Source organism: Miniopterus schreibersii, assembly GCF_964146895.1.
Source record: "Miniopterus schreibersii genome assembly, chromosome: 13".
Taxonomy (NCBI): Eukaryota; Metazoa; Chordata; class Mammalia; order Chiroptera; family Miniopteridae; genus Miniopterus; species Miniopterus schreibersii.
In genome coordinates this window covers 22,223,877-22,242,706 of record NC_138113.1, presented here as the reverse complement: position 1 = coordinate 22,242,706, position 18,830 = coordinate 22,223,877, and the positions used below count along the sequence as shown (strand labels likewise).

Genomic DNA, 18,830 nt, shown 5'->3' with positions numbered 1-18,830 from the left:
AGAAAATAATGGTCAAGGTTTTAATATGGACCACTGCTTATATACCTTTTAATAATATAAAACAGATACAACTATGTACTTTGAATTCACAAATATCTAAATATTTACCCTCTTTGGAGTACTGATTTCAAGTCTAATAAAACTTTACAAACACATAAAAAAACTTAGAACAGAAATCAATATGTAGGGATATTTTAACAAGGGCAAGACTAATAAAAAGTATTGATAAGTATTAAACACCATACATACATCATGTCTGTTGAACTATAGTAGGTGATCTTAGGTGACAAGAACTAAGAAAGTGAAAATGGGGTTTATATTTATGGTCCATGAGGAACAAAACATCCCAAATGCTCAGCTCTTTATCAGAACCCAGAAGCAGATGCACCTTATAACATGTATCGATCACCACTCCTCCGTAGGGGCTGTGATGGCTTTCTCAGTAGCCTCTGCTGATTCTGCCTTGCACTTTCTCACCCCTGTATATTTCATAGTGTCTTTGCCCTCATCAGGAATTATTTCTCCCTTTTTCCCAGAATATTCAAATACTTCCAGATCCAGTTTAAACTGCTGCTCCTCAAGGCCTTCCAAAAATCACTCCTACCTCTAAACTCCTAATTTGTGTGAAGGTTTCCACTCGTTTGGTAATTAGTTATGTACTGCCTGGTGAGAGTTCTTAGAATAGGTGGTTAACTTTCCTTCTTATTTAATTATTTTTTATTATTTAACTTTTCACATATTTAAGCTCCTTGAGGATAGTATATCTTATACTTATTTTTGTTTACCTCCACAGAAGGTGCTAATATATATTTATTGATTTGAATTTATTTAAAACTATTCATCACTTTTTTTTAATCATTCAATAGTGCTGATTTAACAAACTTAATATAGAGGAAGATGATGGTACTCCATTTCAAAACTACTTTCTAAACCACTACTTCTGGCTAGCACAAGTAATTTTTTTAAAACTTTTTATGCTTTGGGAGCATTTTAGATCTTGCTTCCCCGCAACTGTTGTCAGTTTTGGCTCAAAGAAACTCATAAAAATTCTCTAAAAAATACTGTTCACGATTTTAAATAATACAACTCAAATAATACTGGAGACAATAGATAAAGGTAGCTAAAGAAATGTCATGAAAATATGTTGAGAAAACTTGATATGAAACATCAAAGGGAACAAGAATGAGATCCATGTTGGACAGGTGACAGAAAACAAGGAAAAGCAGTAACTAAGAAACCAACATGAACAAAACTGGCAATGGAATGGAACAAACTATTCTAGGCAGACATCCTCCCCTACCTAAGCAATTTCAGTAATTTTTGCAATTCCCTATATAGTAAAAGAATTATGGAGTAAGAAATGGAATGCTCAGAATCATCAATGAGGAAACTGCTTTTACTAGGCCTCAATCCCTTTATCTATAAAATGAATAAATGGATGCATGACTGATAGAAGTTAAGCTGGGTGAAGGGTACATGGAACTCCTTGTACTATTTTTGCACCTTTCTGAGAGTCTGTAATTATTTCAGAATAAAAGTGTTTAAAAGTACAGGCTGTGGAACCAGACCACCAGGGTTTGAATAGAGGCACAATCAATTACTGGCTCTGTGACCTCAATCGAGTTATTTAATCTCTCTGGGCCTCACTTTCCTCATCTGTAAAATGAGGATAATTAACAGTATTTACCTCATAAGGTGTTATGTGGATTAAATAATACGTGTAATCCACTCACAACAGTGCTTGTCACATAGTAGGCACTCAATAGTAAGCCATTATTAATGTTGTTATGATTTTTAAAATGTTATTCTAAGATCACGGTCAGCTCTAAAATTGTGTATGTTTAAGCTATTTAGGCAAATTTTTAGCTCAGTCACCTATCTTCTCTCCATAAAGTAGGATTAAATGTCATATTTGTATAGACATACCTGTATTTATTCTTTCAAAAATGGATATATCACAAACAACCTGTTGGAGAGGAGTCTCAGTTTATATTCTAGCCTGCCTTCCTGCTACAACCAGGTCATCTCTATCCACCAGGTGGAGAACCACGCCTTATTTTGAAAGTTCTCAAGAACAAGAGATTTCACAGCAATGCTCTCCAGTAATGCTTTCTGGGGCCTTGGTGACGTCCGGAAATTATTCTTGGCGCAGTTTACACTTAGAGCCTCTTGTCACCGGTGGATGTAGAAGGTATGTTTTAGAACTTTGTACCTGAAGACCCCTACTGGATCTCTCTGTTTTTCCTTCTCTTTAATTTCCTTTTATATACTATCTTCCAGCTGTTTATCTTCATTTCTGCTTAGAATACATCAAAGCACCTAGCTCTGTACGTGGCTCACACTAAGCATTTAATGCATTTTTCTTTCTTTCCTAACCAAGGACTAAACAAATTATCCGTTAGAACACGAGACAGTTGAGGTATTCTAATTAGAACCTCATAACGGATGTGCAGGCAACCTAACGAACCCAAAAGTTTTATCTTCCATTTGAAGTCTTCAGTAAAGCAGTATTATGAAACTGTATCCTAACTGTTCCTCCCTGCTTACCCTAGTCAATTTTTATCCAAATCCCAAATTTTCACTATTATGGTATCTTTTAAAGCTTAGATATTTTAAACTAAAGTAGTTCAAGACATATATAAATAGACATCTTTTGGGAGAACTTTTTTCTTAAAATTATTCCTAGCCTTACCTAAATCTTATTTAGTCACATTTCCACTTAAAATGTTTTTTGCTCTTCTTGCAGTTACTGTAAATGGGCTCCTCCCTCCCTTTCAAAATGTGGAATCTTGTCAAAGAGGGTAGATTTTATAATATCAAACGCCTAAAGTAATACTGCAACATGCTAGACTATAACTGTGAGAGAAAGGTAATTCAGTAAAAATGGTATCTTGTTACTTCAGTTTGCAACTCTCTTATCCCTTTTCTAATGATTTTTAAAGCCAGAACAGTCTGCATGCTTCTCACAATATCAGTGTTTTCAGCTGAATTTTCTCCTCCTATTCTTAAGATTCTATTCTGAAAGTGACAAAACATAAATGGGATAAATACCAAAGCTTGATTTTTTTAGATAACTACTACTTGAAGAATAGTTTAGAAAAATTCAGTGTTCACTTTCAGCCTTCCTTGCCTCACAAAGAACTTGGCTTTTTGTTATTATCAAATGCCATGAGAGAATGGTTACACGAACCTTTGATTTGCATCACAGTTTATCCTCAAGTGCCACTACATTTTTGAGGATTTTTTTCTTTAGTTCTGAGAATCCAGCAAGAACAAGTTAAAGCAGCAGGAATTCCTAACACAAAGTTGCAAAACCTAACTTCTGATGAAGATTGGTTGCAAGCCAATAGAATGAACAATGAGGTCATTATTGTTTCTCTTTTATAAGAGAAAAATGCTTTTTATAGCTGTATTATTTTTTTAACCCTCGCCCACCGGAGGACATGCTTAGAGAGGGGAAGGGAGCGGGGAGGGGAGAGGGAGGAACGGAGAGACAGAAAGGAAGAAACATTGAGTTGGCTTCCATACACTCCCTGACTGGGGATTAAAACCACAGCCCAGGCATGTGCAACCTTTTTGGTGCACAGGATGACACTCAACCAAATGAGCCACTCCAGCCAGGTGAAACATGCTTTTTGAAACAAAATCTTAACTAGGGTGATGTTTACCTTAAGGAAATACTGTATTCAGGGTAGAAGACACTTGTATACCGGACCCACGCACCAAATTCGTCTTCAGTTTCCCCTTTTTTGACTTCCATTACTGAAAACAGATTAAATGATTCAAATCTTCTTACAGATACATGTCGTAGACAATCATCCAGGTGTTTCTGCTTTAGAACCTTTGAAATAAAACCAAATATTGTGGTCATATCATATAAACATAAGTTAAGTGTTCAAAGTTTAAGTGGTAAGGGGACTTTCACTTCCAATAATGGATGATTAGATAATGCAGAGCAACCTTTTACTGAAGACACCTGCAAAAGACCAACAAAATATTGTAAAACATTACTTGACGGCATCAGAGAGCAAAGAAGATAGTGAAGATTTGCCAGTCTAATATCCTTAAAAGGAGATAAATCTAGAGAGGTAAGCCTGGCTTTTGCAGCCATGGTGAGGGGGGGAGGTTTGTCAATTCCAAAAGAAAGAACTGAGAAGATAGCAACACCTTTAACAGTTTGTAGAGTTAGGAGTAAAGACTGAATTTCAAAGCTTATAATGTAAGCAGGGGCAGATATCTTATTCTGAGCCTGTGTGTGTGTGTCTGTGTGTGTTTTAAGATAAATCAAATGAGTAATTTTGCTGGTATCATTGAAAACTGGGTTTTTAAGTATGGGAGAGGGGAGATACGACTGTAATATTGAGGTTAAGTAAAAACCCTATAGCTCTGAATCTGAATAAAGTATAATAAGAACTAATGATGTATTTCATTTTTTAAAACTATACATACCTTTCCTACACCTGACCACTGAAAAAGTTTAGAAACAATGACCAACTTGTAGCAATGAGCACATGTTTCTGTCTCCAAGCACTATTTTCAATTAAAACAAAGTAAGAAGGCCCCTTGGAGAAATTGTTAGATAAGGTCTGGACAGTTTTTACTAAATGCTATTGTTGCTAAATGTTAAAATGTAAAACAGTATTTTTGCAGACTCAGCTGTACCCAGATGAGCTGGACCAGAACCCAAGGATAAGTTTAGCCAATTGCAAAGAAGAAACCAACATGTGATTAACCAGATGCTGTATATAAGCAATAGCTAAACCTCCCTTCAGGGAGACAGAGTTTTTAATGTGAATCTTTTATCTGCAAGCAAATAAAACTACTTAACAACAACCACATCTCATTCTTGAATAGAACACCCCAAGCGGCAAACCCACTGTGTCCAGTTATAAAATGGCAGGAACTACACGTATAAGATGAGCCTGAAACATCCTACACAAGAAAACAATAAAGCTATACAAAATTAAGGGTTATATTAAAAGTAATCAGGAGCCAATTTTAGTAGGGTCCATTGGCCAAAGATGGAATAGGGTGAGCATTAACAGAAATAATAGATGTAATAGAATTGAAACACATTAGTTCATAACGGTATTTTTCACAATGCCTCATTGATGATTATGGAAGGATGCTAGAGAACCAACTTATTCGTATGAAAATCAGTAAATAGAATCAAGTACTTCTCTGTCTTTCCTATATGAAGTGTAACTAAGAGTCCAAATAGAAGATCAGGGGACTTTTCTCTTTCTTCTTTTAATAAGTTTATATTGATTTTTAGAGCGAGAGGAAGGGAGAGGGAGAGAAACATCAATGAGAGAGAGGAACATCTATTGGTTGCGTCCTACACGCCCCCAAGTGGGGATTGAGCCTGAAACCCGAGCACGTGCCCAGACTGGGAATCGAACTGGCGAGCGCTCGGTGCAAGGGAGGATGCTCAGCCAACTAAGCCACACCAGCCAGGGTTAAGTTTCTCTTTACAGTAGTTTTTCCAAGTGATAAATGAGAGAGGAATGACAGAATTAGAGTATCACCATTTTCAACCCTGTCATGAATTCATGAACCTAGGTAATCATCACCAAAAAGAGAAAAAAACAGACATCACTGTGATTACTGATGAAAGTACACAACACCATCACCTTGACCAAACAAACAAAACCGAACCCGTCAAATCTGAACCTTCCTCCCTGCCCCTCTAAGGAGAGAGTCTACTTCTCTGCCCCTTGACCTCAGGCTTAGCCGAGTATCTTACTTTGGCCCAGAGGATGTTAGCCAGGGGCTTTGTGCTCCAGTGGTCGGCTTTGCTCTCATCCTGCCGCCGTCGCCTGAAAGCAGCCAGCCGGCTGGTCCAGGTTAGAGCCGTGTGGGCCAAGAACGCGGCCCGAGCCGCCCAGGGGCCACGGGCTCCGGCAGGCACCTCGGGGGCGCGCAGGCCCGCCGTCCTTGCCCCTGCGACGCGGTGGCGGCTGTCACGCAGCAGTGGCTGGCAGCGCGCTGAGGCCGGTGCCACGGCCGCCCACTGACCGGCCTCTCGCTAAGGCTGTCCACGACCGGCGCCGCCTGCCAACACACGGGTGGCAGGCCTGTGCCAGGGGCGAGGACGCACATTCATAGAACACCTGTGCCCAGAGAGAACTCCCGTTCCCGCGACAAAGGCGGGCTCTGACCAACGATCATAGAATGCCGTGCCGTGGGGCTGACGGGAAGAGCGGCCGGCGCCCACTCGCCCGGGGCGCTGGGCGGCCTCGCGGAGGGGCCGGGCGGAGGGCGGAGGGCCGAGGGCGCAGGGCCGGGCCGGGAGCGGCTCCGCGGCGGGCGAGAGGGCGGGGCCGAGGCCACGCGGTTCCGGGCGCCACGCGGCGGCCACTCAGAGCGAACCCGGCCGGTCGCCAGGGCCTTCGCTGGTGACTCGCCGACGTCCTCAGTCAGATGTGACCAAGGCAGGCCCGCAGTTACTGCTTCGGTAACGGGACTGCGACGGGTGTCTGCTCGGTTAGAACGCGCCGCCGGAGCCGACGCACGAGGCCATCTCACCTCCTCCTCCGGCACCTCTGCAGCAGCAGCAGCAAACCAACTCCGGGCGGCTTTCCACCGCCCACAGAGACGCGCGCTTTGAGCCACGGCCCCGCAGCAACCCGAAGGCCGCGTGAAAGGCGACTCTGCCAACGAAGGAGCGCCCCAACACCCAGGGCCCAGTGTCCAGGGGGCGGGCGCGGGGACCCCCAGACGCGACGGCCACGGAGCGCCCGGAGCCCGGCTGCCGGCGGGACGCCCCGCGAGGCGCAGCGCCCCAGACGAACAGGGGGCCGTGGACGCCCCGCGAGGCGCAGCGCCCCAAACAGGGGCACGTGGACGCCCCGCGAGGCGCAGCGCCCCAGACAAACAGGGGCACGTGGACGCCCCGCGAGGCGCAGCGCCCCAGACAAACAGGGGCACGTGGACGCCCCGCGAGGCGCAGCGCCCCAGACGAACGGGGCCGTGGACGCCCCGCGAGGCGCAGCGCCCCAGACAAACAGGGGCACGTGGACGCCCCGCGAGGCGCAGCGCCCCAGACGAACGGGGCCGTGGACGCCCCGCGAGGCGCAGCGCCCCAGACAAACGGGGCCGTGGACGCCCCGCGAGGCGCAGCGCCCCAGACGAACAGGGGGCCGTGGACGCCCCGCGAGGCGCAGCGCCCCAGACGAACAGGGGGCCGTGGACGCCCCGCGAGGCGCAGCGCCCCAAACAGGGGCACGTGGACGCCCCGCGAGGCGCAGCGCCCCAGACAAACAGGGGCACGTGGACGCCCCGCGAGGCGCAGCGCCCCAGACAAACAGGGGCACGTGGACGCCCCGCGAGGCGCAGCGCCCCAGACAAACGGGGCCGTGGACGCCCCGCGAGGCGCAGCGCCCCAGACAAACAGGGGCACGTGGACGCCCCGCGAGGCGCAGCGCCCCAGACAAACGGGGCCGTGGACGCCCCGCGAGGCGCAGCGCCCCAGACAAACAGGGGCACGTGGACGCCCCGCGAGGCGCAGCGCCCCAGACAAACGGGGCCGTGGACGCCCCGCGAGGCGCAGCGCCCCAGACAAACAGGGGCACGTGGACACCCCGCGAGGCGCAGCGCCCCGGGACAGCAGGGGGCCGTGGACGCCCCGCGAGGCGCAGCGCCCCCAAACAGGGACACGTGGACACCCCGCGAGGCGCAGCGCCCCAAACAGGGGCACGTGGACGCCCCGCGAGGCGCAGCGCCCCGGGACAGCAGGGGGGATGTGGAGCCCCCGGAGCCCGGCTTCGGGAGGCGCAGCAGCGGCGTCCGGAACCGTCAGCGGACGTCACTCCGAGCGGGTGGGGGAGAGCCAGTGACGTCAGAGCGGACGCCCGTCGGGCCTTCCCGGGCTGAGGCCGCGCCGGGGAAGAGGCTCCGGCGAGGAGAGGCTGACCGCCGTGACCCAGCTCTCCCGCCGGGGCCGGCCCCTTCCCACCCCGAGACGCGGGCACTTCCAGGCTCGGGGCGGGGGGCGGGGCAGCGGCGACTCCCCTGGCCCTTGGCCCTCACGGCGGCCACGCCCAGCACGCGGCCACGCGGCCTCCGCGCCGGGACCCGACGCGCGCCGGCTCGGGCGGGGGTTAAGGCGGAGGAGCGGGGCAGGGAGTGGAGCGGCCGCGGGAGCAGAGCGGCGCGGGCGAGGGATTGGCGTCCCCGACGCGCACAAACGTCCAAGCGCGGTTCCCTGCTGCGCTCTCCGTTCCCAGGGGCTCGGGCGTCGGCCGCCCCGGCCCCGCACAACTCGCCTGGCCCCCTTCGGGCGGGCGTTCAGGGAAGCCAGTGGGCACGTCCCAGGCGGCTGCCGACGGGACCGTGGGACCAGCAGCCGCGGGTCCCCGCCCCGCGCAAGAGCCGGGAGCGGCCGGAGGTGACGGCGAGGCGGACGGCTCTGCCTCACCTGCCGCAGGAGCTTCCACCGGGCGGCTCCCGGGGCCGCGCTGCCCTCCGCCGGGCCCCCGCCCGAGGCGCGCGCGGCCTCGCTGGCCCGGGCGCCGGCCGCTCCAGACTCCATCCCCGGGCCACCTGCACGCGCGCGGCGCACCGCCGCTCTCCCCTGCCAGGACCTGCCTACTTTTCCCTGTCAGGAACTGTGACGCCAACCCCCCTCCCGCGGCCGGAGCCCCCCCCCCCAGCCGCATTTCCGGTTTTCCCGTCTCCTTGACAACCGAGCCCGCGCCGCTCGCGTCATTGCACCATTTTGATGGCGGCCACCTTGAGTAAGGGAGACGGGAGGATGGGGGAGCCGCGGCAGAGCTAGTGGGACGCCGCCCCTCTTTGTTTTCTTCTCCCCCCCTCATCGAGAGTTCGGGATACTAGCGAAGAACCAGAAGGCTTATGTTTTTGCTGGTTAAAGAACCCAGGCGATGAAAGAAAGTCCACTCGTGACCACAGTAAAGATGGCGAAGTCGGCTTCGTGCACGCGCTAGGCTGGCTGACGTAACCTGCGTGCTGCACCCCGGCGCTGGGCGGCGCGGGGAGGTTGCGGCTCTGCGGGCTGCGGACGCAGACTTCGGCCGGACTCCACCGCGGCCACACCTGCGCTCCTGCCCGAGCGCCTCGGTTCTTCGGCCGGCCTCCGCTGGTTTCGGGGTGCAGAGCCGGACTGCCTCGCGATTCGCGTACGTACGGGTGCTGGGGGCTCTTCCCTTTTTCCCTTTATCCCCCCTCCCAGCCACCCCTTAATCCCGTGGTCCTCGCTCTCTGACCGATGTCCCTTCACCGCGTGGCACATGGTCCACGGCTTCTCGCGCTCCCATCACCTCGTGCCTGGGGCGAATGGTGTCTCCGGGGAACACCCACCCATCACCCACCCCACCCCCATCCTAGCCTTCCCGGCGCCGCCTCTCCCCGCGGAGGAAGGGGGGATGGACGAGGGCTGCCCGCGTGGATACAGCGACGTAGGTTATTTGTTTACTTCCCTTGATTTTGCTGGTGTCGGCCACTGCCCCCCGTTCTCACTCGCCCATTATTTTGCTGCGACACGGAGATGGCGGGGGGCGGGGGCGCTGTGCAGACCTGGCGCAGCTTTGTGCCTTGGATGCCGCGGGCTTCTGTGGGTTCGGCCCTGACAGCATCCAACAGTGCACCAGGTCTAGGTGTTTCCTACCCTAATAGTCACGACTTATTGAGCGGTTACTACGTGCCAGGCACCGTATTAAGATCTTAACGTAAATTGTTTCGTTTTATTCTTACAATAACTCCATAGCGAAAATGGTGCGTTATCTCCGTTTTGCAGATGAGGAAACTGAGGCACAGGTAGAAAGTTAAAGAGTGAAGACCTGAACCCAGGTCTGACTCTTAACTACTTACTAGTTTTAATTATCTTTGATAAGTCAGTAAGAACCAGCTTCCCGACAGAAACCAGAGATGGTCTCAACATTTTGTTTGTGCATCCTGAAGCAATTTTTGTCTGTTAAATAGCTAAATAAGTCCAATTGTTGTTACGTCCAAGATTTGGAGCCAAACCATTTTGGACTTTTTGTTGTACCACTTACTGTCCCAGTCACCTGGGACAGTTGCTTAAACTTCCCAGAGCCACAGTTTGCTCACCTGTAAAATGAACATCATAATAGCTACTCTGTCAGGTCCTTATGGAGTTTAAATTAGACAGAGTATGTAAAAGCACCTGGCACGTAGCAAACATTCAACATATATAGTCCCCCTTCCTCCACCTTTATTAAATAATTGGGCTTTTCCAGCTTATTCTCCATATACATACATACCCTGTGTTCTCAGTTATGTAAGATCAAAGCCGTTTTGCCTTTTAAAACCTCAGAATCCCTGAGATGCCCCCATTAACTCTGTGTACTTATTTGCAAATTTTTATTTTGTTTTTTATTTTGTTTTCTGTTTTTTTGTTTTTGTTTTTTAGTTTGCCCCTATGTGTACCAGAATCAGTGCTGCATAGTTTGAACCTGATAGGATTGACTTTACAAATGAAACATTTTTGTCACATCTGCCAAGAAGTATGATTTGAATGAAACTTTAACTTATACAAGTTTTCAGATATTGTTAACGCATTTCTCAGCTGTCTGCAGTTATTCATTACCTGAGGGGGTGCATGGCCCTGAAGGGGAGTGATAAGACCTGTGGATCTTAGATCCTCTGAGAACCCACTACTGTATAATCATCCCTATGAAATCACTTGTGCTGGCAGCCCCAAAGGGAGTGTAAGCCAGAGACTTTGATATCATGCAGCCGAAGAGCAAGTTATTTCTCCAGGCCTTGAAGTATAGTGTTCCTCACCTTGGGAAATGCATGCAGAAACAGCATTTGAATCACTGTAACTTCGCTGATCGTTATTACAGTAGAATAAAGTTGAAAAAATATCACGTAAACAAGTGCCTGCAAAATAAACCCAAGATATCAGAGTTAGCAAGAAACATCCCAAGTCGGAACTTCTCATGTAAGGTATGGACTGTTTAAGTTTACCTATTTGTAGGTCATTAAGATTAATTTTAGCTTAAAAATAATTCTAGTTTGATTTTTTTAAATGTTCTGGCTCAATTGTCTATAGTCAAATTAAGTATAAAAGACTATATACATATATTTATAGAGTTCTAATAAAAATATAGATTTATGTAATGATTCACCTTAGAAATTCCTTAGTGTGCGGGCACCTGTGCATTTCAAAGCATAATTCCGTTTTCTTAAAATTCCTAGAATATCATAATAGCTCTTAATAAAATCTAATATTATAGTAATTGTTTTATGAATATCAAATTAGTAAACTTCAGTAAAGGCCATGTACTTTTGTGTTGCTTCTGTGTAAAAAAAAAAACAAAAAAAGGATTTGCAATTTTTACCACTTGGGTCCTTTAGGAAGATGCTTTCAGACCTTTGTACTTTGGCCAGACCCCCAAGTTGTACTCATGATGTCATCCTTGAGAACCCAATTGCCTTTATGTGTAGACTAACCACACATCCCAGTTTGCCTGGGATGGTCCTGATCTACACCTGTTGTCCCTGCGTAATTATTAATAGTGTCCCCTTTCCTCTCTAAAGTGTCCTGGTTAGGATGGTAGATCATATGTTCATCCTACTTGTTTGAGATTAAGTTATTTATTTATGCTGCTGCCTCTTTGGCATACCTCCCCTACCCTATACTTGTTCCTTAGGTTGTTTAAGGTCCTTAGGTTCCTTAAATTACATTTAGGGGTGATACTCTTCCAATATTTAGTATATTATTTTAATTTCTAGTTTTAATCGTTGCATACTGATTTTTCTTACTCTGTTTTTATTTCCTCATTTTTTATTTTGGTAAAATATGTATAATATAAAATGTGCTATTTAAACCATTTTTAAGTGTAATTTAATGGCATTAATTACATTCACAATGTTGTACAGCCATCACCACTGTTTCCAAAACCCTGCCATCACCCAAAAACATATAGCCATTAAGCAATATCCTACTTTTTTTGAGTTCCTGGTAATCTTTAATCTACTTGGTCTTTATGAATTTGCCCATTCTAGGTGATTCGTATAAGTGGAATCATAATATTTACCTTTTTTTGTTTGGTTTATTTTACTTAGCATAATGTTTTCAAGGTCTATCCATGTTGTAGCATATATCAGAACTTCATTTCTTTTTATGGCTGAATAATATTCCATTATGTGTACATACCACATTTTGTTTATTCATTCATCTGTTGGTGGACACTTGAGCAGCTTCTAATTTTAAAAATGATTTTTTAATATTTTACTCATTTTATCTGTTTTTTTATTTAATTCTTACTCTTCTCTAGCTCATACTTATTTGTTGTGGGTTTTGTGTATGTGATTTTGTTTATTTTTTGCTTTTAAACTTATTATCGGTTGCTAGACTTTTACTCCTTACATTTTAGTCTTTCATATTATTTTTCTTTTAATAGCATCTTTAGCACTTTCTTTCTAGAAATTTTTTTTTTGAAGATCTAATTGGCTTTATTAGGTAATTCATGAAAGGGGCAGTATCCCAATCTAGCAACTAGAAGGGTGCTCCCTCATGCAGGAATTCTTTATACCTTTTCTTTCATTTTCACTCTGTGTGTGTACACATGTACAACTTTATCATACTTTAGAAAAATAAACTTAAATTTTACCTTTTTGGCAATTTTAGACCTTTAGATCATTTTATTTTACATGTGTTGTTTAGAACATTTTGTCATCTTGTGCTTTTATCTTAAGTCTTCATTTATAAATAGTAGGCAGGAATTACCATCAGAGTGACAGCTGTGACATTAGATCACACCCTGTGCAGGAGGTTGACTTTTTTTAACCCCTCCATTTGTCCCTGAAGCAACTTTTCAATTCTCTTTCATAGATACCTATCACCTAGAAACTTTATCCTGACTCCGTGACTCCAAGTTAAGGGGCTCTTTTAGTGATTCCTTTGCCTAATAAAGTAGTCCTGTTTTCATATGTCATATATCAGCCATTCCTTCTGTGAGAAATGATAAGATTAAAAGTTGTGATCTCTGTCCTTTATGAGTCACTGGGACCTGGGGAAGCTGTGAAGAGACCTGTATAGATAAGAATGTACATTTCCTTTCAGCAAGCATTCACTCACTTCCATCTTTGCCCACTCTTATGGGTACAACAAAGTACAAAAAAGTAATTAAGTCCTGTAGACAAAACATTTTCTTAAAGTACAAACCTATTTATATAAGGTAACTATAGAGCAAGAGAGGACAACATATATAATAGAAATGCCAGAAGAGATCTAGCCATGACTGGTGTGCCCAGAACTAATCTTCCTGACTACCGGGAAAGGGAAGAGGTTCAACTGGTGTTCTCTAGAAACCTCCAAGTGCTAATCTCATGATTCTGTACCTCTTACCTTATTGCCTTAGAAACAAACTATCGCCTGTATGTCTGGACTCTTTAGTACCAACTTCTGCAGCCTGGCTGTGTATCAGAAATCCTGAGGGCTTTTCAGAAATCACATTCCTGGATCACCCCATCTGCTGGATCAGAATCGCTGTGCCTGTGGACTAGGGGTCTGTTTGTTGCTGTTGTTGGCTTCTGGGCCTTTTTTAAAGTTCCTTGGGCAATTTTGAAATTCCCAGCCTGCCACTGACCGTGGACCTGCATTTAGGAACTAGAGTTGCTTGGTGGTTGGTGATCAAGTGTTGCTGACCTAAACCTAATTGAATTCATTCTTTCTGAAGTTCTTATTGGCAAGTACCTTAGCTTTCCATTTTACATTAGCAAGATGGCAAGATGAGCTTACTCCATTACTCATGCACCAGCTAGCAGTATCAAAGACCAATATCAAACCGGAGACCACACTTGTCTGCCACATCATTCCACTCTGCTCTGCATAAAAAATTAATTTCTAAAGTCTTTGATCATGATAATTTAATTAATGAAATGCAATAAGAAAACCAAAGAGAAAGGGCTAAGTACTTCGGTTAAACATTGGCCCATTGGCTTTTTCTACAATATAGATTAGCAGTTCCTGTAGTGGTCTCTCTAAGGTAGATAGGCATTATTCCATTGTATGATATACCACAATTAATGCATTTTCTTTGGACAAGCATGTAGGTTGTCCAATTTCTAGACTTAAAAAAAAAAGCAGCAAAGTACAGTCTTACATCCATATGTGCCCTTTATCCATATGTGCTAGTCTTTGTAGATAGTAGTCTCTATCTAGAATCAGAATTCCTGATTGTATTCACATCCTAATGTTTCTTGTCAAATTAATTTCTAAATTGATAGAACTATCTTACACTTACACTAGGAAAGAATATGTGAAAATCCTATCTTTATATATCTTGAGTAACATTTGATATTATCAGACAGACCATTTCCTTTTTGCCCTTTTGATGGATAAATGTATGTCGTTTAATTCTCATTTCCCTGAATGAGATTGAGCATCTTTTCTTATGTTTATTGACCCCTTGGTGTTGTCTTCTTGAATTGCTTATTCATGTTCTTTGACCAATTTTCCTCTTGAGTTACTTTTTCTGACTGATTGGTAAGAGTTCTTTATGTGTCCTTTGCCTTTTATGTGTGCTATGTCTTTTACTTTGATTATAATGTCTTTTGTTAAATAGGTTTTAAGTTTTTGTTTTGTTCTGTCTGTGTTTCATTCAACTCAGCAGTTATTTGTTGAACACCTGCTATACACCGTTCTAGCTGGTGGGTATAGAGCATTGAGCAAAGGAAACAAAAGTCCCTGCTTTCATGGAGCTTACCATTACATTGGTGAGAGAAAAATAAAGAAATATATGAGTAAAATACAAAGTAGGTCAGAGGTGATGGGTGCAATGGAAAATAAAATGAGACGGAAGGAATGAATATGCCGTGTTGAGATAGGGAGAATTGTTAAAAAATGCCTACTACTGGTCCGGGAAGGCCTATCTAAGAAGGTGACATGTGAGCAGTAGCTTCAAGTACATGGAAGAGGCCAGTGTGCCTCAGAGCAATTGGCCTGGGAGGAGTGTAATAGTAGATGAGGTCAGCAAGTAAGGAGACAAGATCCTTTAGGACCTTGTAGGCCATTATAAGGATTTTTGCTTTTCCTCTGGAGCAAGATAGGGAAACCACTGGAAGGGTTTTGAGGGAAGGAGTGATGTGAGCTGACTTTAGGCTCTTTTTGTTGAAAGTAGACTATAGAAGGCAAAGGCAGAAACAGAGAGAACATTAGCCTTTTGCAGTAATCCAAAGGAGAAATTTTACTGGTACCACCAGAGTAGTACCAGTGCAAGTTTAAGAAGTGGTCAGATTCTAGATATATCGTGACTGTAGAATTGACAGGATTTGCAGATCACTTGGTTGTGCAAGAGAGAAATACAAAGACAACCTTGAGGCTTTTAAGTCTAAGCAGCTGGAAGGACAGAGTTATCATTTATGAAGATAGGAACGATCGCCTAAAGAACAAATTTTGTAGGGAGAGGTACATGGGGAGATTGGAAGTTCAGTTTTGGACACTATGTGACATGCCTAGTAGATATCCAAGTAGAAATATTGAGTAGTCAGTTGGATATAAATAGCATTTAAGGTCACAAGGCTCAATGAGATCACCAAGGGAATTAGTGCAGACTGTAGATAAAAAAGTAGTCCAGGGCCTGCCAATGTTAAGAAGCCAGAGAGCTGAGTAGAGACCAGCTACAGAGACAAGAAAGGCCAGTGAAATAGGAGCCAAACAATGAGAACGAGGTATCTTGGAAGCCAAGTGAAGAAAAGTGTTAGGAGAAGGAAGTCATTAGCTGTGCCATGGTGCTGATAGTTCAAATAGTATAAATAGCTAAAATTAACGTTTGTACTTTGCATTGCAGTGGTCATCAGGGACTTTGACAAGAGCAGTCAGTAGAATAAGAAGGGCAGAAATCTTACTGGACTCCAGAGAAGGGGGAGGAGAGGATTTGGAGGCACGGAGCAAAGGAAACAATTACTTTCTTTCATTTAACAATCACTTTTGAAAAGCAAACAGCAAATATAACTCGATATTTTATTTTATATATATATATTTTTTAAATATATCTTTATTGATTTCAGAGAGAGGAAAGGAGAGGGAGAGAGAGAGATAGAAACACCAATGATGAGATAGTCATTGATCAAGCCCACAACCCGGGCATGAGCCCACAGCCCATGTCCCCTGACCGGGAATCGAACCCTGATCGCCTGGATCCTAGGTCGACGCTCAACCGCTGAGCCACGCCCGGCCGGGCATAACTCGATATTTTAAATGAATGTAATGAAGATTCTTAAAAAGTGTTTCACAGATGCTAAATAAGATGTGTGCTGCCCTGGCCGGTGTGGCTCAGTTGGTTGCAGCATCGTCCCATACACCAAGGGGTTTCGGGTTCCATTCCCGGTCAGGGCAATGCCCAGGTTGAGAGTTTGATCCCCAGTTGGAGTGTGTGCAAGAGGCAACTTCCTCTCTTACACTGATGTTTCTCTCTCTCTTTCTCTCTCTAAAAATCAATAAAATATAATAAAAATGTGTACTAATATGAATATACTTTGGGTATGTTAATTACAGATTTGTTACAGGTATGTAATTACAGGTATGTTAAACAATTGGGAGACCATTTATCAGGTCAAGGAAGTTCCTCTCTATTCCTAATGTAAGGTTTCATTATTTTTTAAAATGTGTTATTTTCTTTTTTCCCCTGCATTAATTGAAATGACCCTAAGATTTTATCTCCTTTATTTGTGTTAAATTACATTGATACATTTTTCTGATGTTGAATTTCTTTATTACATTTATCACTCTTAGGATAAATCCTTCTTGGTCACATAGGGTTTTATTATTACTATTGTTTTTGTTTTGTGCTTTTTAAAAATACATTGATTTATCATTTTATTTTAGATTTTTAAATTTAAATTTTACAGTAAGATTGATTTTTAACTGTCATTGTCCAGTTTTGGTTTCAAGGTTATATTAGCCTGATAAAATTCGTTGAGTAGTTTTAAGTAGTAGGCATTTTTTCTTAAATAGTAGTTGACATATGAAAAGATAATCTGTTCCTTGAAGATTCAAGAAAGCTACCTTTGAAAGTATCCATTTTGTCTGTGTTTTCAAATATATTGGCACAAAGAACTTTATTGTGATTTTTTTTTAAATCTCTGTTATATCTCTAGTTATTCCATCTTTTTCATTCCTAATATTCTTTATGTCTTTTTTAAATCAGCTTTGCTCTATATGTCTTTTTTAGTACATTTTTCAAAGAACCAATTTTATATTTTATTGATCCTCTCTTTCATCAATTTCATTGAAACAAATTAATTTTATTTCCTCTCTTCTACTTCCCTTTAGGTTTACTCTTCTCTTTTTCCTTCTTAAATTGAAATGCTTTATATTTGCAAACCGAATAGTGTCAGATTGTCCCACTATTAATGATGCTATCGATGCTTCATCATTTTGGTTAGGGAGATAAATGCTTCTTCTCTCCATTGTTAAAGGAGTATTATTCCCTTTGCAAATGCTAAGTAATCAGTAGGGCAACACTTTGGTACTGTGCAAATACTGTGTTACCCAACATAATTTCACCTAATGAGTTAAACAACCACTAATGATCTTTACCCTAGTCAGTTATTTCGCTGGGGCTTGCTAATGATTTTCTAATTCTCTTATTCTTTCTACATTTACTAGCTGGTATTATTTCATAAAGAAGAGTTTCCTGTTTTGTTGTACCCTCTTTTTATTTTTTTATTTTAGTTTAGTGGGGAGGTTTTTTGCTTGTTTTCAAGTTACTGTGCATTTTTTCAGTGTATTATAATAAATGACAGTCATTATTCCTTTTGATGCTCAAATTGTCTCCAGTATGGCTAGTAGGAACCCCTTCAAACTAGCCCTTTTCTCCTTTTGACAAGTCTCCTTTAATCTTTGAGCATTTCCTTGCTTCCTGGCAGATGTCCTAAGCCTACTTTTTACTCTCCCTGCCCCAGGCTTGAAATTAGCCATTTATTATTGGCACCATTTTGATTAAAAGCAGTCTAGGATCCTTCTACAATGCCATTTTTGCCATAACGAAGCCTACCTATTCCATTCTTCTATGTTTTCATTACTAAAATGGTTTTGTGGTGGGCCACCTGAGAGGTGGGAAGGAGCCCTTCTTTTTTCTACTAATGGAGTGATACTGTACATGCAACCTTCTTAAAATTTCAAGTTAAGCTATCCTCACCTCAGCTCCATTGGGTAGTATATGCCCTTGAAACCAATAGACTATTAATGTATAAGATACTTGGCTAAAATGGATAGATTTTGCTGCAAACCCTAATGTTAATGCTAGCCGACATTGAAATGAATGCAAGCTTAAAAAACAGAGTAGGTATTGTTGGGACAGAACTAAAACCAAAACAAGTTGGAGTACTTTATGAATATTATATAAAATCTCAGTTTCCCTGGGTGTAATTATTTTTTAGTAATTATTTACAAGACTTTTGAAAGCTACTTCTCTTTTGTTGAGGCAGTTAAAAATCCTTTTGTTTTCAGGGTTATTTTGGTTCAGGTAAAGCTCAGTCTATTTGGATTTTTGACATAGAAAAAAGTTAAGAGTATAGAGTAGGTTTCACTACAAGGGCAAGTATTGGGCCAAACTCTGTTGCCTTTAGCCCTGCTTTGGCTATGGCTCTTAATAAGAATGGGTATTTAAATGGGCAGAGCCCAACTCCCTGACCTAAAATGTGCTAGGAGCTGTCAGGTAATATAAACAGCTATCCTGACTACTTCAAAAGTTCTGATGGGAATTGTGAAACAGACAAGCATGTATCTGGAAATGAAAAGGCAGATCCTGTTGCTAAGTTAACAGTTTCAGGATAGATCTCTGGTCCTCTTGTGATTTGTGTTTAAGTGACAGTTGGAAATTATTGATACAGAT

The 18,830-nt window shown here is 43.7% G+C and overlaps 2 protein-coding genes across 11 annotated transcripts in view; one reads left to right on the top strand and one right to left on the bottom strand.

The window, feature by feature from the left end:
- CAMKMT (calmodulin-lysine N-methyltransferase) overlaps nucleotides 1-8,819 on the bottom strand; it is a gene marked incomplete at its 5' end in the record, with an annotated part of 246,665 nt that extends 237,846 nt beyond the window's left edge. For 5 of the 7 annotated variants that reach the window (XM_081156625.1, XM_081156626.1, XM_081156629.1 and 2 more), the window contains 2 exons: nucleotides 3,669-3,762; nucleotides 8,420-8,819. In XM_081156625.1, the coding sequence (XP_081012751.1) occupies nucleotides 3,669-3,762; nucleotides 8,420-8,819 (494 nt within the window). Of the gene's footprint in view, nucleotides 1-3,668; nucleotides 3,842-8,419 lie in introns of all 7 variants that reach the window. The other 2 variants (XM_081156628.1, XM_081156627.1) reach the window with 2 other exon arrangements.
- An 80-nt stretch (nucleotides 8,820-8,899) lies between these two features.
- Nucleotides 8,900-18,830, top strand: part of PREPL (prolyl endopeptidase like) — a 31,899-nt gene continuing 21,968 nt past the window's right edge. For 2 of the 4 annotated variants that reach the window (XM_081156621.1, XM_081156620.1), the window contains exons 1-2: nucleotides 8,975-9,140; nucleotides 10,394-10,932. In XM_081156621.1, coding sequence (XP_081012747.1) covers nucleotides 10,714-10,932 — 219 coding nt within the window. In that variant the 5' untranslated portion in view covers nucleotides 8,975-9,140; nucleotides 10,394-10,713. Of the gene's footprint in view, nucleotides 9,141-10,393; nucleotides 10,933-18,830 lie in introns of all 4 variants that reach the window. The other 2 variants (XM_081156622.1, XM_081156623.1) reach the window with 2 other exon arrangements.